Genomic DNA, 17,981 nt, shown 5'->3' with positions numbered 1-17,981 from the left:
TTGCTTTTGAATTATTGATCAAAAGATCTCAGAGTTATTATAATGATAATAGTATTCATTGTGAAGAGAGAGGAAAATATGTACATAAGGGACTCTGTGTGTTTAAGAATCATGAGGATGGGGTTCTTTTGATTAAGACTATGATCATCATCATAGATTATCAAGAATTAATAAGAAAATGCAAGGAATGAATTTCACTAATTGTTAATATGAGGATCTTCAAAGCATTCCAGTGAAGATTAAAGTTGGGACAGTTAATAGCCTCTGAATTTCATAATTTCCACCACACAGAATATAATCACCCAGATGCTGGTACAGTATTAACAACATGTGGTTTTTAAAAAGATACAAAGACACATAAAATACTAAACTGGAAAATTTTTATTGTACTTTCTGTAAATGAATAAATGTAAATCAGTTTTGTCATGTATTTTATTACCCGTGCTTTCCAGATCTACGGAAGACATTTGAGCAGGAACCCCTGGGAAAGGAAGTATCCTTGGAACAGGAAGTCTTGCTCCAGTGTCGACCACCTGAAGGGATCCCAGTCGCTGAAGTGAGTAACAAAATTTCTTTGCATTCAGCAACTGGCACTTAGTTATTCTAACAGAGGCCTAACCCATGGCTAATGGCGCAGTGAATTAGGGTATGGCATGATGAATGGTTGGTAATGGAGTCCTAACTGCCTGCTGCTGGCAAAATAGATTGATTGGGAACTGATTAATGACTCGGGAGTCAATTAGAATGCCCCACTGGACAAAGCCACAGTCAGCTTGGTTTGATTTTGTCATTCTCTTTCAAGAACTCAGAAATACTGCTATATTTTATCTGGAGCTTATCATAGCGAGAAATGGTACGACTTAAAAATGTACCATCAATTTTATTATTGTTCTTGATAATATGCAAAAAGTGTATGTGTGTGTGTGTGTGTGTGTGTGTGTGTGTGTGTGCGTGTGCGTGTGTGTCAGTGGGCCTGTGCACTCCACATATGTATTTCCTGTTCCATGTTGTAATCGTGGACATATACCTAAGAGCCATATTCACAGACCAGGAATAAAAACATGTTTGAGGGATTAAAAGTGTTAATTAATTTTAACCTATAAGCTTTCCATCAAACTCTTCATTTTTGTTTTCTGCTTTTGCTAAAACAAAGCCTATATATTGTTAATGAAGTAATATAAATCAGATTTATACCAAGACTTTTCATTAGCGCCATACAATGCCGAGATCTTTGAAAATGCCTGTCTATGGGGGACAGACCTACAGGACCAGAAGAGAGTGCCATGCTCTTCTTGACATTCCCATCATCTTAGACCATGCCTTTGAGGAAATCATCTAATACTGTGTCTTATGTTTGTTTACAAATAATTTCAGACCCTCAAAAATACTACCCTTTTATGATTATTGGGAGACATCTTAACATGCTTGAAACACTCACTACTGCCTTAGCTGATCCAGTATCTTAGAAGCCCAGAAAAACTTTAATTTGACAAATGACATAGCTGTCACTTGGTTGGTGGATCTTGTTAGCCTCCAAACTACATTAAGTTGTTTGGAATTTTTACTCTATATTGCATATATTGAAAGAGGCATTTTTGAAATTGTTGCAATTTGGGCCTATATGGGTGAGCTGATATTTTGTAAAAATATGCCCTGAATTATCCCTATTAAGAAATTGCAAAATAATACTACTTAGACTTACAACTTGTCCAAAAAAAAAAAAAGTTTAATAGCTAACAATGCACTTACTATTAGATTTCCATATATTTCAATCTTTTGAAGGTTCAAGCAAGGTGGGAGTCAGCTCAGTTAACTGGCTCCATGACAACAAAATTAAACATCTGATTGCTCTTCACAAGAAATTTAGGCAGTGCCTTTATAAAATGGCTCCATTTTCTATTACAGCCATTCATATTTTCATGTGTCAATGACAAGACACAAAGCGACACTCTTAATAAAATTTCTTTTTTTATTTTGAAATAAGAGAGCTATTTTTGCTTTGTAACTGGCATTCCATGGCACTTTCTAGCATCTTTTCAGAGATTTTTGCATGGTTATAGCCGCTTTTTCCAACCACACAAAATGATCTTTCAACACTGACATACAAAATGACTTATTGTGATTAGAAAGGAGACAACTTTTCTCTATTCAATATTTCATTTCACTTACTACAATAGTGTATCTGTCTCCTAATTGTATTTCTAAAATGCCTGGCCAGCGTAGCTCAGTGGTTGAGCATCCACCTATGATCCAGGAGATCATGATTTAATTCCCGGTCAGGGCACATGCCCGGGTTGTGGGCTCCATCCCTGGTGGGGGTATGCAACAGGCAGCCGATCGATGACTCTCTCATCATTGATGTTTCTATCTCTCCCTCTCCTTTCCTCTCTCTGAAATCAATAAAGACATTTTATAAATAAATAAATAAATAAATAAATAAATAAATAAATAAATAAATAAATAAATAAAATCTAATGCAAACTTCTCCATTAAACTACCTTAAAGACCAGAATATATCCTGGGTAACATGGGTATGCATAGCCTCGTTTCACTTGATGTTTCTTTAAAGATAACTGATCATTGCTAAGACTTTCAGTGAAAAATCCTAGTAACTGCATCACTTTTTTAATGGTTCACTTTGTCAAGGAGCAAAAGATTCATGACTGCAAACTAAATGACTGTGAATTTTATTTGTAGCATCACTAGAAAAGAGACCAATTAACACTTAGGGAGCTCAAAAATCATATACCCAGTGACATTAAAAGAACTATATTTAATGTGTTTTCATTTTTTTTCTTAAGTCAGAGGAGAGATCAAACACATGTGCTGGAGAGCAGGCTAATAAACTCCTATGTAGATTCCTTTCAACACCCTTAGACTCACCAAGATCATAAAGCCAGTGAATACCTTAATGTGACATATTACAACTATCATTTACTCAAGAGTGGCAGATAAGTTGAAAAAGAAAGGGGTGAAATATAACTAAGTGAGTTAAAGGATCGTAAGGTTATTTAAATTTAATGATAAATGCATTTATCATTTAATATTCTATTTATTTGCTTGAGGAATCTAAAAGCATAAAAATAGCATAGAATGAAATATTGATCTTAGAGGAAAACCAGCAGGTAAAATGGCTATGTTTTACCACAAATCAAATCTGACTTTAAGCTATCAGGTCGCAGGGTCAAGGATTTCTACTTCCTTTTTACCTAAGGCAAACGATTCTGTAGAACGGGATAGTAAATGCTCAGTGAACACATGTTGGTCGAGTCAATTGACCTTTGGTTTACGAGTATATGCCTAGCTCCATTGGAGAAGTAGACAGGTACATTCTTTGTGGAGTATCAGAAAGCAAAAATTTTCTTTCTTCCCATACAGGTCTGTAAGTTTCTAAAGAACTCCACTAATCTTAAGTTAAATGAAACCTATTTGGTGCAAATAATGCCATAGGCATTTCTGAGGTAATAAATAATATTAAGTTATCTCCTCTCTTTTGGCTTTCGTCTCCACTACAGAATGTTAAAAGAATTTCCTTTCAGAACTGTAGGTTTAAACTCAAACATCACCATTTGAAACTCTGACTTTGGACAAGGTATTTCAATTCTCTGTACCTAAGTTGCCTCAGTTACAAAATGGAGATAATGATGTAAAGTTTAAATGAGATGATACATGCAAACATGTAGATGGCACTCAAGAATCATCAGCCATTATTAGCACTAGTATTCTATTAACACTGTTGATTCGCAGAACACTGAGTTCAACCTCTCGAATTCAAAATAGTTGCTGAGCACATTGGATCTTTGCTGGGCGCTATGGGGCAGGAGGGGCAAAGCCTCTGTCCTACGAAGAATCACCAAGAAGCCCTCTTGTGTTCTCCAGCCGGTAGCTTTAGTTAGAGTCCTAAATGCTACAGATGAAGACGTTGTGAGCTTTAGAACAAGGAAACGCCCTTGTTTATGTAAATCTCTAATGTATAAATGACAAATACCTACAAGGCATGATGTGCTCCTGCCCTTACTCTGATTTTTAAATTTACTGCTCACCATTTAGTCATCATGATCCCAAGACATTGGCCCAACCCTCATGTTTCCTCCCAAAGGGGAAATCTGGGCTGGAGGCGCTGTTGGTAGTTTTCCTATGTGCTGTGAAGGAAAGAGAATGATGGGGAAAGCCTCAGAGGAGGAAAGGGGCCAAACCACAATTCCTTATTCCATCTCTCCAGGTGGTGACAGTTTTGGCTAAGAACTCTCAATATTCATCCGTTAAGAAAATTCTGTTGTGGGCACCTTGGGATGAGGCGCAGTGGTTCAGAGCTCTAGGCCTGGCTGCTTCTTCCTCTGGTCTCCTTACTAAGCCCTCCCTTTATACCTATTTTTTTTTTTATTTAAAATGCTTAATAACCGGGCGACTTCCTTAGCACAGAGAAGAGTCTGAGGCCCTTGTGCCATATAAAGGTATAAACTCTTTAGCTGCTGAATCATAGGTGGCCCAGGGTCCCAGTGAGCCGGCTGGCACATGGGGGTGAAGGGCACTCTGTTATTTAGCAGCAGATACAGAACAATCATATCAGCACCTGGCATGGATGAGCCAGTGTGACTAGCTGAATGTCACCCTCTATATACCACAACTTTATATAGCTCTGACTACTACTTGTGTTCAAATGTGTCTGTTTACTCCTCTGCTGTCTAATTAGATTGCAATAAAATAGGAGCAAGAAGGGGGGTTTATGTTTATCTCTAAACCAGCTGACTGTAGCTTCCTTAGCAGATTCTCTTAAGCATATTTAACTAAATGAAATAAAGAGTCCCTGATGGACGTGGCACACAGACTGCAACTCAGGACATGGAACTTTCCAGAAAAAGGATGTTTGTCACCTCTGAAGATGCAACCCTACAGAGAAGACTCAGTGTGGGGTGAGGGTTCTGACCCACTAGGACCGGGAATAAAAGGCCATTCATGGTTACTCTAGTACTATAGGGCAGTTTAATCATAATCATATTAAAATTAAAAGTCTAGACTGGGTGAAAGAAAAAGAATTCCTAGAAATACTCTAAAATTGTATTGCTTAGTATTTTTGATAACTCTTTTTGCTAGGATCTAGGCAAAAATGTAATTCTTTTATTTCTGGGGAGGCTTTGCCTCCCTCCAGTAGAAACTGCCCCACCCCCATCTCCCTAAAGAAGCTGGGAAATTAATACGTCCACGCGTGGGTGCTGGGCTGCCCCGCCGGCATAACAGCAGCACTCAGTGAAATTAATCCCTCCTTGCTCATTTTAGTTTATGCCTAGAAAATGTTGTTGTCACATGGTGAGCCACAAAGACACTCAGAGATACTTTATTTCATTGTATTATCTCTTTTGGAGAGGACTGGGATCCAAACAGCAATAGATACAAGATTTGTTGGCATAGCAGAAGGAACGACGCTGAATTTTTCACTAAACCTTGATTTGTTTCACCTTTAACAAGGGAATAATTGCTCCTCTAATTATAATTGAGCTATCTCATAGGAGTTTAATTGGAGGAACAGCGTACAATGTTCAACTTATTGACCCAGTTGTGCTCCAAAACAGGCATCTTATTTATCAACATTTACATCTTTAATTAGCAAGTGGGAAAATATGGGGTGACATGCAAGAGAATAGATTTCGCTGAGTTTACTCTTGATAAACAGGGAACAGATTTTTTTAAAGCTGATGCTGCCAGAGCAAAAAGCTGCTGGTCGCTGGAGGCCCAGCCAAATGAGCAGCATCAGGTGGCTGTCCAGCTAATTGATTATTAATGTGGCCACTGAACACTTTGTTTCATGAGAGGCGTGCATGTTTCGCTGCCATTCCTCATAACTGGAACTTCATGTTGACACATTTCCATGCAGGTGTATTGTCTCCCAAGCTGTTTTATATTCTTTGCAAGCAAAAAAGGCTTAGAGATAAAGAAGAGTTTGAATACTATTTTGGAGGGGAATATTACTTTCAGTGCCCACTAAAATCTGTTGGAATTTTCTCCTTGCATGCTTATAGCAACAAGATGGGTTTTGATTTTGAGATGATTATCAACCCTGTAAACAGGCTTGCACAAGTATTAGGTTCCCCAACTCATAGTCATCTTGCAAGCTTTGCATTGGTCCAATCAACATTTGACATTGTCATCTCTTTTTTTAAAATAGTTTTTATTGATTTTTAGAGAGACGGGAAAGGAGAGGGAGAGGGAAACATGGATGTGAGAGCATAACATTGATTGGCTACCTCCTGCCTGCCCCTCATTGAGGATAAAGCCCACAGCCTGTGCATGTGGCATGTGCCCTGACCGGGAATCCAACCTGTAACCTTTTGGTGCACAGGACAACTCCCAACCAACTGAGCCACACCAGCCAGGGCAGCCATTGTCACCTCTTTATTAGAGTCGCCCCATAGTTTTTCTGTCATGACCTGTCCTTAGTAGATAATATGACCAGAGATCACCGTTAGTCCAGATAACAGAGTAAACCAAATAAAAATAATAATAAAATTGAACAGTATCAATATCACTTTTTTAAAAATCTATAAGAAATAATAAACCTTCTCTGACTTATAATAGATTTGTGTCTTGGCTTCTGCACATATTTAGCGGTTTCTTTGAGCCTGTAGTACAAATGCAGTTTTTTTAAATCATTAATTCATTTAGTCAAGAAATATTTGTTGCCTGGCTGGCATGGCTCAGCGGTTGAGCATTGATCTATGATCCAGGAGATTGGGGTTCGATTCCTGGTCTGGGCACATGCCCGGGTTGGGGGCTCTGTCTCCAGTAGGAGGCATGCAGGAGGCAGCCAATCAATGACTTCTCATCATTAATGTTTTTCTCTGTCTCTCTCCTTCTCCCTTCTCTCTGAAATCAATAAAGATTTTTTTTTTTTTTTTTTTTTAAAGAAATAGCCTGGCCGGGCGTGGCTCAGCGGTTGAGCGTCGACCTAAGATCCAGGCGATCGGGGTTCGATTCCCAGTCAGGGCACATGCCTGGGTTGCAGGCTAGGCAGCTGGTCAATGACTCTCTCATCATTGATGTTTCTATCTCTCTCTCCGTCTCCTTTACTCTCTCTGAAATCAATAAAAATATATTTAAAAAAAAATAAAAAAGAAATATTTATTGTCCATTCACTGTGTGCCCAACACTCTTCTAGCTGCAGGAGATACAAATCTAGTCAAATTCCTTAAAGTGTAATAAAAAGGAGCCAAACACTAAATAAGAATAGAAATAAATGAGAAAGATATTGTCAGATCATTGCAAGTTAGAGGAAATGAGACAAGGTCATGCATGAGAAGTTGATGGCTGCTGGGGAGTGGGAGTCACTTCGAAGTTCAAGGAGAATCTATTTGAGGAGATAAGTCTGAGCCGAGATCTGAATGACAGGAAAGAGCCAGACTTGAAAAAGATCTGGGTCAGGAAACTCCAAGCAGGCAGAGCAGACTCTGAAGGAGCTGACGTGGTTACTGATGAAAAAGGCGGCTAGTGTCTCTGAGATACAGTGAGCTATGACAAGGGCAGGAACACTTTCAGTTAGTACAGAGGACAAGCTTGGAGACTTTTAGACTGGTAAGGGGTTTGGAGTTGTTTCTGACTGCATGAAAAGTCATTGGAGATATTAAGTAAGGAATTATCATGACCTGATACATTTCTTTCAAAGATATTTTTTCTGCTATATGGAAAACAGATTTTGGAAGTGTAAGACTAGAAACAGAGACACCTTTTAGGAGATCTTGCCTTAACCCAAGCAAGGGAAGATGGTGCTGGACTTAGGGTGAGAGTAGAAGAGATAGAAAAGCATGGAGATAAAGGACTTACTTTAATTCCTGTGTAAGAAAAAATTCTAAACATCATTTTTTAATTTGACTTTATTAAATAAATAAAAACTAGAAAATATTTGGACTTTCAGAAGAAAGTGAACTCTCCCATGTTAAAGCTCAGTAGACCCACCAGAGTGAGCTTTTTTTAAGATGACCTCAAATCAATGGTCAGTAGACCTCAGCTATTTTCATATACAGTCTCTCTCAGGGGAGCTTCAGCAGTAGGCAATGACTTAGCCTGTGTCCGTAATCACAGGACAGAAAGGTCTTTTATCTTCACAGCCTTATTTTTTTTAAAAGTTGATGTTTCTTCCATGAATTGTCTTGTTTTGGAATTTCTTTTAATGATTCTCCATATGCCTATAGGCACTATTTATTGTAAATTCATTGTGGATGAAAAATGGCAGTCATAAAGAGCAAAAAGCCAGTATTTTCTAAAGGTGGTCAGACTTAACAAGAGTCCCAAACACTCTGTGTGTGTGTGTGTGTGTGTGTGTGTGTGTGTGTGTGTGTGTTCAACACCCAAAGTCAAGTCTCCTTCCGTCACCATTTAACCCCCCTTCACCCTCTTCTACCTCCCCCCACCTCCCTTTCCCTCTGGTAATCACCATACTGTGGTCTGTGTCTATGAGGGGTTTTTTTGCTTAGTCACTTCACCGTTTCCACCTAGCCCCCCAACCCCACTCCCCTCTGACAGCTGCCGTCTGTTCTCTGTATCTGAGTCTGTTTCTATTTTGTTTGTTAGCTTATTTTGTTCATTAGTTTCCACATATAAGTGAAATCATATGGTATTTATCTGCCTCTGACTGGCTTATTTCACTTAACACAATACCATCCAAGTCTAGCCATGCTGTTGCAAAGTGTAAGAGATCCTCCTTTTTTACAGCTGCATAGTATTCCGTGGCATAAATGTACCACAGCTTTTTTATCCACTCATCTACTGATGGACATTCTTAATTGGTAAATAAGAAGAATTGCTGAGAGTTGTTTATCCTGAAAGGGAATTTGATAGTAAAGACTGGTTAGGAACTACCCATGGATTAGTCAATTTATAGTCCTATTGCCCTAGAAAATTTAGCATTTCAAGGACTTTCCAATGCCATTTTGCTACCTTGGAAGATATTAGGTATAGTCATTCTACTTTGGACTCCTTCGGTAGTTGCTACAATTAGTTCATTTATCAACATGCTTTTATCTCCTCATAGTCAAACTTACGCTTTAGAAATGGACAAGTTTTAAGACAAGTTTGCCTCTCCAATATGGTCTGTTAACATTCAGCTCTAAAAAGCATTGAGCAAGGCATTTGTGCAATTAAAGGAGTGTTTCCCCAGCAGGAAAACAAATTCCCTTTCTTAGCAAATTCCTTCCCTTTGCAGAAGTTACAACAACTGAGCAAAATGTCACTACAATTTCCACTTGCTTTTTTTATCCTTTGGCTATTTTTTTCAACTGTCGAAAGATATGATTTTAACGTTTTAAAGACCAATCCTTTTTCAAGCAAAAAATACACATACTTTTACAAACCTACTGAAAGGGGCAAAGTATATTGGACCATGGTCAACACAAGTAAATGAGTGCCTTATTTTATTGCAAATCTGAGAAGGAAATAGCTGCATAAACAAAGTAGGCTTAGATTCTTGACAAAAAAGAACGTCTAGAACAGTCTTCATGATAGCTTGGTGGGGGGTCAGTTCTTTGCATACTTTTTTTAAATGGCCCTTTGCTTCTTATATTTGAAGACACTCTTTTTTACATGGTACACACTATTTGCTGAGTTAGACATAGACATTAATCGCTTGGTATGCATGTTTTTGATTTTCATTATTTTTTTATTTTTCAATTACAATTTACATTCAATATTATTTTATATTAGTTTCAGGTGTACAGCATAGTGGTTAGACAATCATATACTTTACAAAGTGTTCCCCCCAATATTTCCAGTACACATCTGACCCCTTACATAATTATTACAATATAATTGACTGTATTTCCTGTGTTGTACTTTACATCCCCATGATGTAACTATTGTAACTACCAATTTGTACTTCTTAATTCCTTCACTTTTTTCACCCACGCCCCTATAACCCCCCCTCCCCTCTGAAAACCATCAGTCTGTTCTCTGTAGCTGAGTCTCTTCCTATTTTGTTTGTTTATATTGTTCTTTAGATTTCACATATAAGTGAGATGATATGGTACTTGTCTTTCCCTTTCTGACTTTTTTCACTTAGCATAATAGCCTCTAGGTCCATCCATGCCATTTAAAATGGTAAGATTTCATTATTTCTTACAGCTGAGTAATATTACATTGTATATAAGAACCACAGCATTTTATCCACTCATTAAGACACTTTTTATCCAGAACTCTTATGGGTAAAATTTATTTGTATCCTAAAATGAAGACTTTGTTGGTCATATGACAATACCTACAAGGGATGGTAAAAAACCTGTTTCCAGTGTGAGAAACCAGAAGAAAATAATTCTGGGATTTTGAACTCTGTAGCAATTGGTGCTAACCCCTATCTGGTGAAAGTCCACAGAAGGCTTATTAGCTAGTTAACTTTTAGAATTGTCAAGCCCTTTCTATTCTAAGTGTGACACATAGCTTATCTACACTAACATGACCTGAGAGCTTCTTAGAAAGGCAGAATCTCAAGCCCCTCACCCACAGCCCATTTGATCAGAATCTGCATTTTAGCAAGATCATCAGAACCAGTCTGCAGCACCAGTTCTCAAACTCAGATGAACATTGGGATCACATAGGAATAGATAGAAAACACTAATGCTTATATCCCACCCTAAAAATATTAATTTACTAGGTATGATGAGCAGCCTGGCTATCCAGATTTTTAATAGCTCCCCAGGTGATTCTAAAATGCCACAAAGTTTGAGAGCTGCTGGTCTAAAGGGCAAGGTTAAAACAAACAAACAAATACAGGAAAAGCTTCAAAGTTGTCCCTTCTAAACCAGTCAGTAAAACTTGGCAGACTCCCAACTTCTAGCTAATTCTTCTTCTAGAAGCTTGGCTTGGCTGAATGTGCATTTGATAATTGCCGCATAATTGCTTTTCCCATTTGTTTGATTAATGTAGCTGCATACAACGATTCTAGGCTGAATCTTCATTCTCTTAGGTGTACACACACTTCTCAGCTCTGCTATGTCATTTTCAACTCAGTGTTCTGACTTTAGGGTCCCAGTTTGGGTTCAACAGTAACCTTTCTGATAGATGTGGATTTTCCAGCTAATGGTTGCTGGACTCACTTTTCATGTTGGGTGGCATGTGGCAGTTTCCCTCTGTTAATTAGAACAAATGTGCCAATTATGTTAATGTTTCTCCCGATACCAATCAGAGAATAATTAGACACAACACATCTGTCTTTCACAGGGGAGTAGAATAGGAAAGAAAAATGCAAGGTACTTTGCTTTTTATTATTGACATATATGATTAGACGATCCTTTAACTAATCACACAGTTAAAATGTGCATATATCATAAGGGTAAGGGTTGCCAATAGCTTTGTGGGAGGCTGAACATCTCTTATTGTTAGCAACTTCCTGACCAACATCCAACTATCTCTGAAGGACTCTGCGAAGAACTTAAGTGGTCTTTCCTTCCATTAAAGAAAACAAATTACACTGCCCTATCAGTAAAATGCAGGTAATGTTATTTACCCTGATCTGTGGAAAGAAACAAGTTCTTAAGAAGAATTATTTAAAACTCTCAAAAAGAACTCAGCTTTATTGATATAGATCACACCAAAAGGAATCACAAAATTCAGCCTTTAGGATTATATTGCACGTGTTGTAAACATATGTCAATCACCATGGGATTTATAGTTTGTTACAATTTCTGCTTAAATATTTGCTCATGTCTTAACTTTGGAGCTTTCTGATTAAAGGAAAATTGATATTGCTTCTATTGTTTTATTGGCACTAGTGGTCCACACTTGGCAGGGTTTTAGAGAATGGAGATGCAGCCAAATTATTTTATAATACAATAATGCCTCTACCCTTGTGTTGATTCTGGAGGTATGGAGAAGAGACATATGAAACCAACACATTAGTCTTCTTGAAGATAGTCAAAGCATATCTTAAGCACTTTTTAAATAAAGCTTTTTGTTTAGTTTAGAATTTAAAGTATATACACTGTAGCAAACATGGCTCACATTTCTGATGTTTAATGGTATTCAACTATGTACTTCTGTCATCTATAAGTACAACATCCTAATTGTTGTTATAACGTGTATATTATTGTGGCTTCAAATATATTGTCACTATTGCTCCTTAGAAACAGTTGATCAGAAAATAAGACTGGAATTTCAGATTATAATTTTTTTCTCTTACTGTGACATTGATTTGTTTAAACAAAACAGAGGAACAGCTCAGAGGAGGCACTTAATATATTTTAATTTGATCCAGTGTCAGGCATTCTTGAAAGCCCTAAGATGAATCATCCTGGGATATGCTCCTTTAGCCAAGGGTTGGAAGAATGAGGAGACCAGAAAGAGGAGATGGTTGTTGATTTACTGTTATTACATCATTCTACCTAAAATATTAGTATTTTATTGTTAATAGTAAAACATGAACATAGTTATGTTTTAAACAATTTTAGTAGAAAAACATGAAAAAATTACAGGAGATAATGTTTGGAAAATAATGGTCTTGTGTAAATGGATCTCCCACTTTATAAACACTCAACATTGGAAGTTTTATAATCTGTCTTAGGTAGTCTAGCCTTTATGCTGTTTAATTATATATAAATATATATATATATATATATATATTTATATATATATATGTTTTTATTGATTTCAGAGAGAGAAAAGGAGAGAGAGATAGAAACGTCAATGGTGAGAGAGAATCATCGATTGGCTGCCTCCTGCATGCCCCTTACTGGGGATCAAACCCCCATCCCGGGCATGTGCCCTGACCTGGAATCGAACCGTGACCTCCTGGTTCATGGGTCAAGGCTCAACCACTGAGCCACACTGGTGGGGCAATACTGTTTAATTAGAAAGAGGAGAAGAGAGTTAATAAAAATGAGAAAATGAGTATGGAAAGTCAAGATTAAATTATAATTTATCCCTTATTTAATTATGAGCTATAAATGGATAATCCATTGGAAATGTTGATCTACTTTTCCCTGTCTCTGCTGATGATAAATAAATCAAGTATTAAACTTAAACTGAGGAATTACATATTTGAAACATGAGGGTGGCTGAATGCTGGAAAAGCCTCGCAGATGAGGTTATGGAAGCCTGAGCCACTGAAAAATGATTTCCATGTTTTGCTGCAAAATTTCTCTTTCCTTGACAGCACTTATATAGCCAGTAGTCTTGGATTTTATAAAATATCAGTAACAGTAAAACTATAAAACCGTGCATCTAGGAGCCATAAAAAAAGTTTCTCCTTAAATCACACCACACACAGGAAGGGATGGCAGTTTTATACACCTTTTCAGGGAACACACAATAAGGGGCCAATATGCTCCAGTACTAAAACATAATCAAATTGGGAATCACTGGTCTTCATTAATAAAATCATGTTAGTGTTTTGAGAACTCTGTGCCAGACTGAAGGTGCTAATAGAACTGAAAGACCTAACTGTTGGAGGGATTTCTAAATATTTTATCTTCCCACTATGAGAGCTGGGAACCACTCCTCATGTAAGACTAGAAATATGACAGTTCTTCTGGTACATACACTAAAGGGGATTGAGACTGCAAATAAGGAAACTTTCCTCACCAAGGGAGTTTTATGAACGAAGACTCATAAACCAACACAGATAGTCCTATGCTGGTAAAATTCTCCCAGTTTTGTTTTTCCTGGTTGGTATTTTGAATTTGAAGATATGTACTTCTCAATAGAGACACTAAGCAAAACTGAATCAACACTTAAAATACATTGATGCACCCTGGCCCATGTGGTTCAGTTGATTGGGTGTCATCCCCTGCACCAAGGGGGCGCTGGTTGGATTCCCAGTCAGGGCAAATGCCGGAGTTTCTGGCTAGATCCTCATTAAGGTTAGGGTTAGGGGGGCAGCTGATCAATGTTTCTCTCTCACATAGATCTCTCTCTCGCTCTCTCTTTCTCTCTCTCTCTCCCTCCCTCTCCCTCTCCACCCCCCATGCCCTCCCTCTCTCTAGAATCAATAAAAACATATTTTTAAAAAATACATTGATGCAGGTATAGCTTTGCTTGCGTCACCTTAGTTTTAGGGAAAAGGAAATTAAATTAAATTAAATGTATTGACTGCTTCCTAACTCCAGGTGCTTTCCCTTTCTTCCATATTTCATTAAGTCTTCTTCCAGCTGCAGGAGGGAAAGTCCATCCCTTTGTGCAGGTGAGGATGGTGACTCTGGGAGTTTACAGCCTACACAGTGCTGCAGACTCTGCACATGGGCAGGCTGGACACAGAGCTAAGTCTCACCTACTCCAAAGCCCATGTTTCTTCCTATAAGCAAATAAAGTTTTATTGACTGTATGTTGTTTTTGAAATTTAATTAAAACTATATGATATCTGATCAGTTTTCATGAACTAATCAGGTAATATCCAGACAAAGATACATTTTGGGAAAATTCATTTATTTAAAAAGTGTTACATCATCTCATCAGTTTTCTAAAAGTAAGCATGCTTTTTTGTTTCATGTTGCTATTGTCTACACTTCATAAAATATGACAATTTTATAATTTTAGAATGTAAAAGAGAAATGAAACTCAATTACAGGTCCATTTTTTTAGAGAATATCAATAATTTTTAAGCATATTTCATTTGGTGATGTCCAATAATTTTTTCCAAATATTTTTTTAAAATAAAATTAATTGGTCTGTTCTATGTTTTCAGGACACATATTTTGGTTTATCACAATACTGCTTTTAGTTGTGTGATAAACAATACTTTCTTAGTACTTAGAAGTCATTTTTCAGTTTCTAGATATCAAAATATTGTGATTGAAACTTTACAAGTCATAATTATTAAACATTTTGTCTAATTTCTAGCACCTGCAATAGTCCTCGATAGCTGTTTAATATACACTCAATGAGTGAACCAATTTTGAGTAGATCCTACTGACTTTTATTTGCCTGTGCAATAATGTCTTTGTTTCTTCTTTTTGAATGTGACTACAAATCTCATTTAAGGGAATTCTTTACAAAATCTTGTTGCTTATGGTAGTTTTTATTTTCTGTGCAGGTAAATTTCATTCATTCATGCCCCGGTTCATTCATTCATTCTTTCACTGCACTTCAGTCATGAAGGCTTTATTTCTGCTTCTCGATCAACAACATTTGTAATTGCTCTTCCCTGTACCTGCAATACTCTGGTTTAGTATGATGGGCATTTTCTAGGTATTCATGTCCTACTGTCCCATTTATGTCCCAGAGACCTTCCCTGTCATCAAAAACGAGAGTCAGCAAACTGTAGCCTGTAGGCTAAATACAGCCCACCACCTAATTTTGTAAATAAAGTTTTATTGGAACCCAACCATGTTTATTTGCATATTATGTATGGCTGCTGTTTAGAGACCATATAGCCCACAAAACCTAAAATATTTACTATATGGATGACCTTATTTTCTTTTTGTTTTTTCTTGATTGAATATTGAACAAGATATCACATGAGGAGACAGCTCTTTACTATATTACATTGCTCAGCATCTATGACAGGAAGCATGTTGCCTAAGAAAATAACAAGCAGCACAGCGTGTTTAGTTAGATTTAAAATGCAGGAATCATAGCATCTAGATATTCTTGATTAGAAGGTGTCTTTAGGACAGAACTTGATGGAATGCTGTGAGGTTAAAAAATGTGCCCATTAAAAACATTTTAAAATATCTATTATTTTGCATTAGACATCATTCTTTCATGTTTATTAAACTTAAACCTCAATTTATAAAAGTCATTTAAACTAGTAAAGACAATAACATAATGTCCCTGAATGAATTATTTACTCTGTTGAAAAATAATCATATAATACCAGCTTAAGGTTGTATAGCAGTTATAAAAAATTCTTTCATATATAATGATTTTCATATCTCACAGGAACCTTATGAGGGAGTTAGGATAGATATTAGTATTCTTATTCTAAAGACAGAAAAATAAGGTTTAATGATGTTACGTGACTTGCCTAAAATCATAGAACTGATGAATGGGACTGCCGAGTCTTAACTCTAAGCCTTCGTACTTGAGGCTCAGGTTTCTTTTGTCAAGATCTCATTGGCCTTATGTAAAAGTGAAGGAATATTCATAACTGCAGAATCACCCAGGGGAAATACATGGGAGGCTCCATTCACTGGTCTCCAATTCCCACTCTTACTATCCTGTAATTTTGTCTTAAATCTCAGCCTCCCTCATTATTTCCTGATAGCTTCCTTCTTGATGATGGAATCACCATGCTCCCATGCTTTAGTACAGTGATTTTCAAATTTTTGCTAGTGTACCCCTAAAAGAATTTATATATACATACATTTTATTATATATAAATATATAACATATAAAACAGGCAACATATTTTTAAGTTGGTATCTAAAATTTATATCATAAAATTAAATAATGGGGAAATACATTATGTCTGGTTTTATGATAAATATTTAGTATCTTCGCAAACATTCCAATGATTTCTTACCTGACACTATCCATTGACAAAATATGAGAACAAATTCTTTTTTTAGTTGTAGGAATATTTGTAGTGTTCCTTTTTCTATTTTTGCTTGCATTTCTACATTATTTCCTCTATAGATTTTTACCCTAATACATTTTGTGTATAAAAGGTTTTATTGATCATTTCATGTTTTTTATAATAAAAATATGTATATACATTTTAATTCTTATGACCATAGAGATTTAAGTGTTAAATTTCTTTTCGATTAAGTTGTCAGTACATTCATTATGATTAGTACATGACTTGTCTCAACAACCCAAATATACTGCAAATTTTGAAAAATAATTATTTAGTATAAATACTGAATTTTTATTAGAAATGAATATTTTAATAGATGAAATAGGGTTGTGCTCTCTATCACAGCTCATTCAGCCCATTGGAATGTTACTTACCACTGTCATGAGACAGAGTAACATCAATTTTTTTTCTATTAGTTATTTAAAATAAATACAAATACAGATGAAGTTCTTTTCATCCATAAGCAAGTAAATATATGAATACATGGAGTTATTCACTCTTTGCACATCTTCAGAATTATATGCCAAAAATCACATAGTGTTTTATCATCAAAATTTATATTTAGTGACCCATCAGCTGGCATATTAGGTCCTTCTTCAATGTTGATGAAAGCAAAGAATTGTAAACCACCTGATTTGCAAAAGGATTTGTTACCCTGTCATTACAATCCCTTACTCTGTCAGCTACCACACTTACATTCCCATTCATTCACTTGTTTGGCACCCTGGAGGTTTTTACATCCTCATGCTATATACCATGATAAGATTGGGATCCAAGAGACTCTTTACTTTGAAAAATAGGGGGCAAGTTCTCAGGGCAGTTAGTTTCAGGATGAAATGCATATGAAAGTTAAAGATATAAATACTGATTCCCTTCAAAATATTTTTGTGTGTGTACCACTTAGAAAATTTTGCATACTGCTGGGCACTTGAAATCCAAGTTTGAAATCCTACTGCCTTCAGACTCCTCTTTATCTAAACTGGAAAGCATTTTTCCCTTAGTCATTTATATACCATGTTTTATAATCCTTTATGTGGTTTCAGATGTTATTTCTCCAGGTAATATGCATGTGAAGAGAACCTTCTAATGGTAGAATTAAACCCTCCTTCTTAAAGGCATTTCAAGTCCCTGCCACAAATGTGGGGAGTAAGTAATTTGGGGGTAATAGGGGGTTTTCCTGATGCCTCTGAGACCAAAGTACACCTAGTTCTACAGTCAGCTCTGAAAGCAAACCTGTGTTTGTTCCTTGGGAGTCAGCAGGGTAGTGGTGATAAAAGAGGATGGGTCTGATGTCTCTTTCCTATGGATAGCACCACTTTCCTGGGGAGCACCAGCCAGAGTCTAGCCCAAGCCATGTCTGGAGTGGCTGAGGTGTGTCTTGGTGTCACTGGTTCTTCCAGCCACCATCACATAACCCCAAGCCCCCCCTGTCAGTGCTCAAGCCTGCAGCCCTCTAGGTAGCCCCTGGCCGTTCTTGGCTTGGTAGATGGAG

General features: G+C 36.9%; 1 protein-coding gene across 2 annotated transcripts in view; it reads left to right on the top strand.

Annotated features, from left to right (window-relative positions):
- The window catches only part of UNC5C (unc-5 netrin receptor C), a 332,391-nt gene that overhangs the window by 243,424 nt on the left and 70,986 nt on the right, over positions 1–17,981 (top strand). For both annotated transcript variants that reach the window (XM_081160727.1, XM_081160728.1), the window contains exon 4: positions 453–556. In XM_081160727.1, the coding sequence (XP_081016853.1) occupies positions 453–556 (104 nt within the window). The remainder of the gene's footprint in view (positions 1–452; positions 557–17,981) is intronic.

Source organism: Miniopterus schreibersii (assembly GCF_964146895.1).
Source record: "Miniopterus schreibersii genome assembly, chromosome: 1".
Classification (NCBI taxonomy): domain Eukaryota; kingdom Metazoa; phylum Chordata; class Mammalia; order Chiroptera; family Miniopteridae; genus Miniopterus; species Miniopterus schreibersii.
The sequence above is the reverse complement of the archived record's forward strand: the minus strand, read 5'-3'. Positions and strand labels throughout refer to the sequence as shown.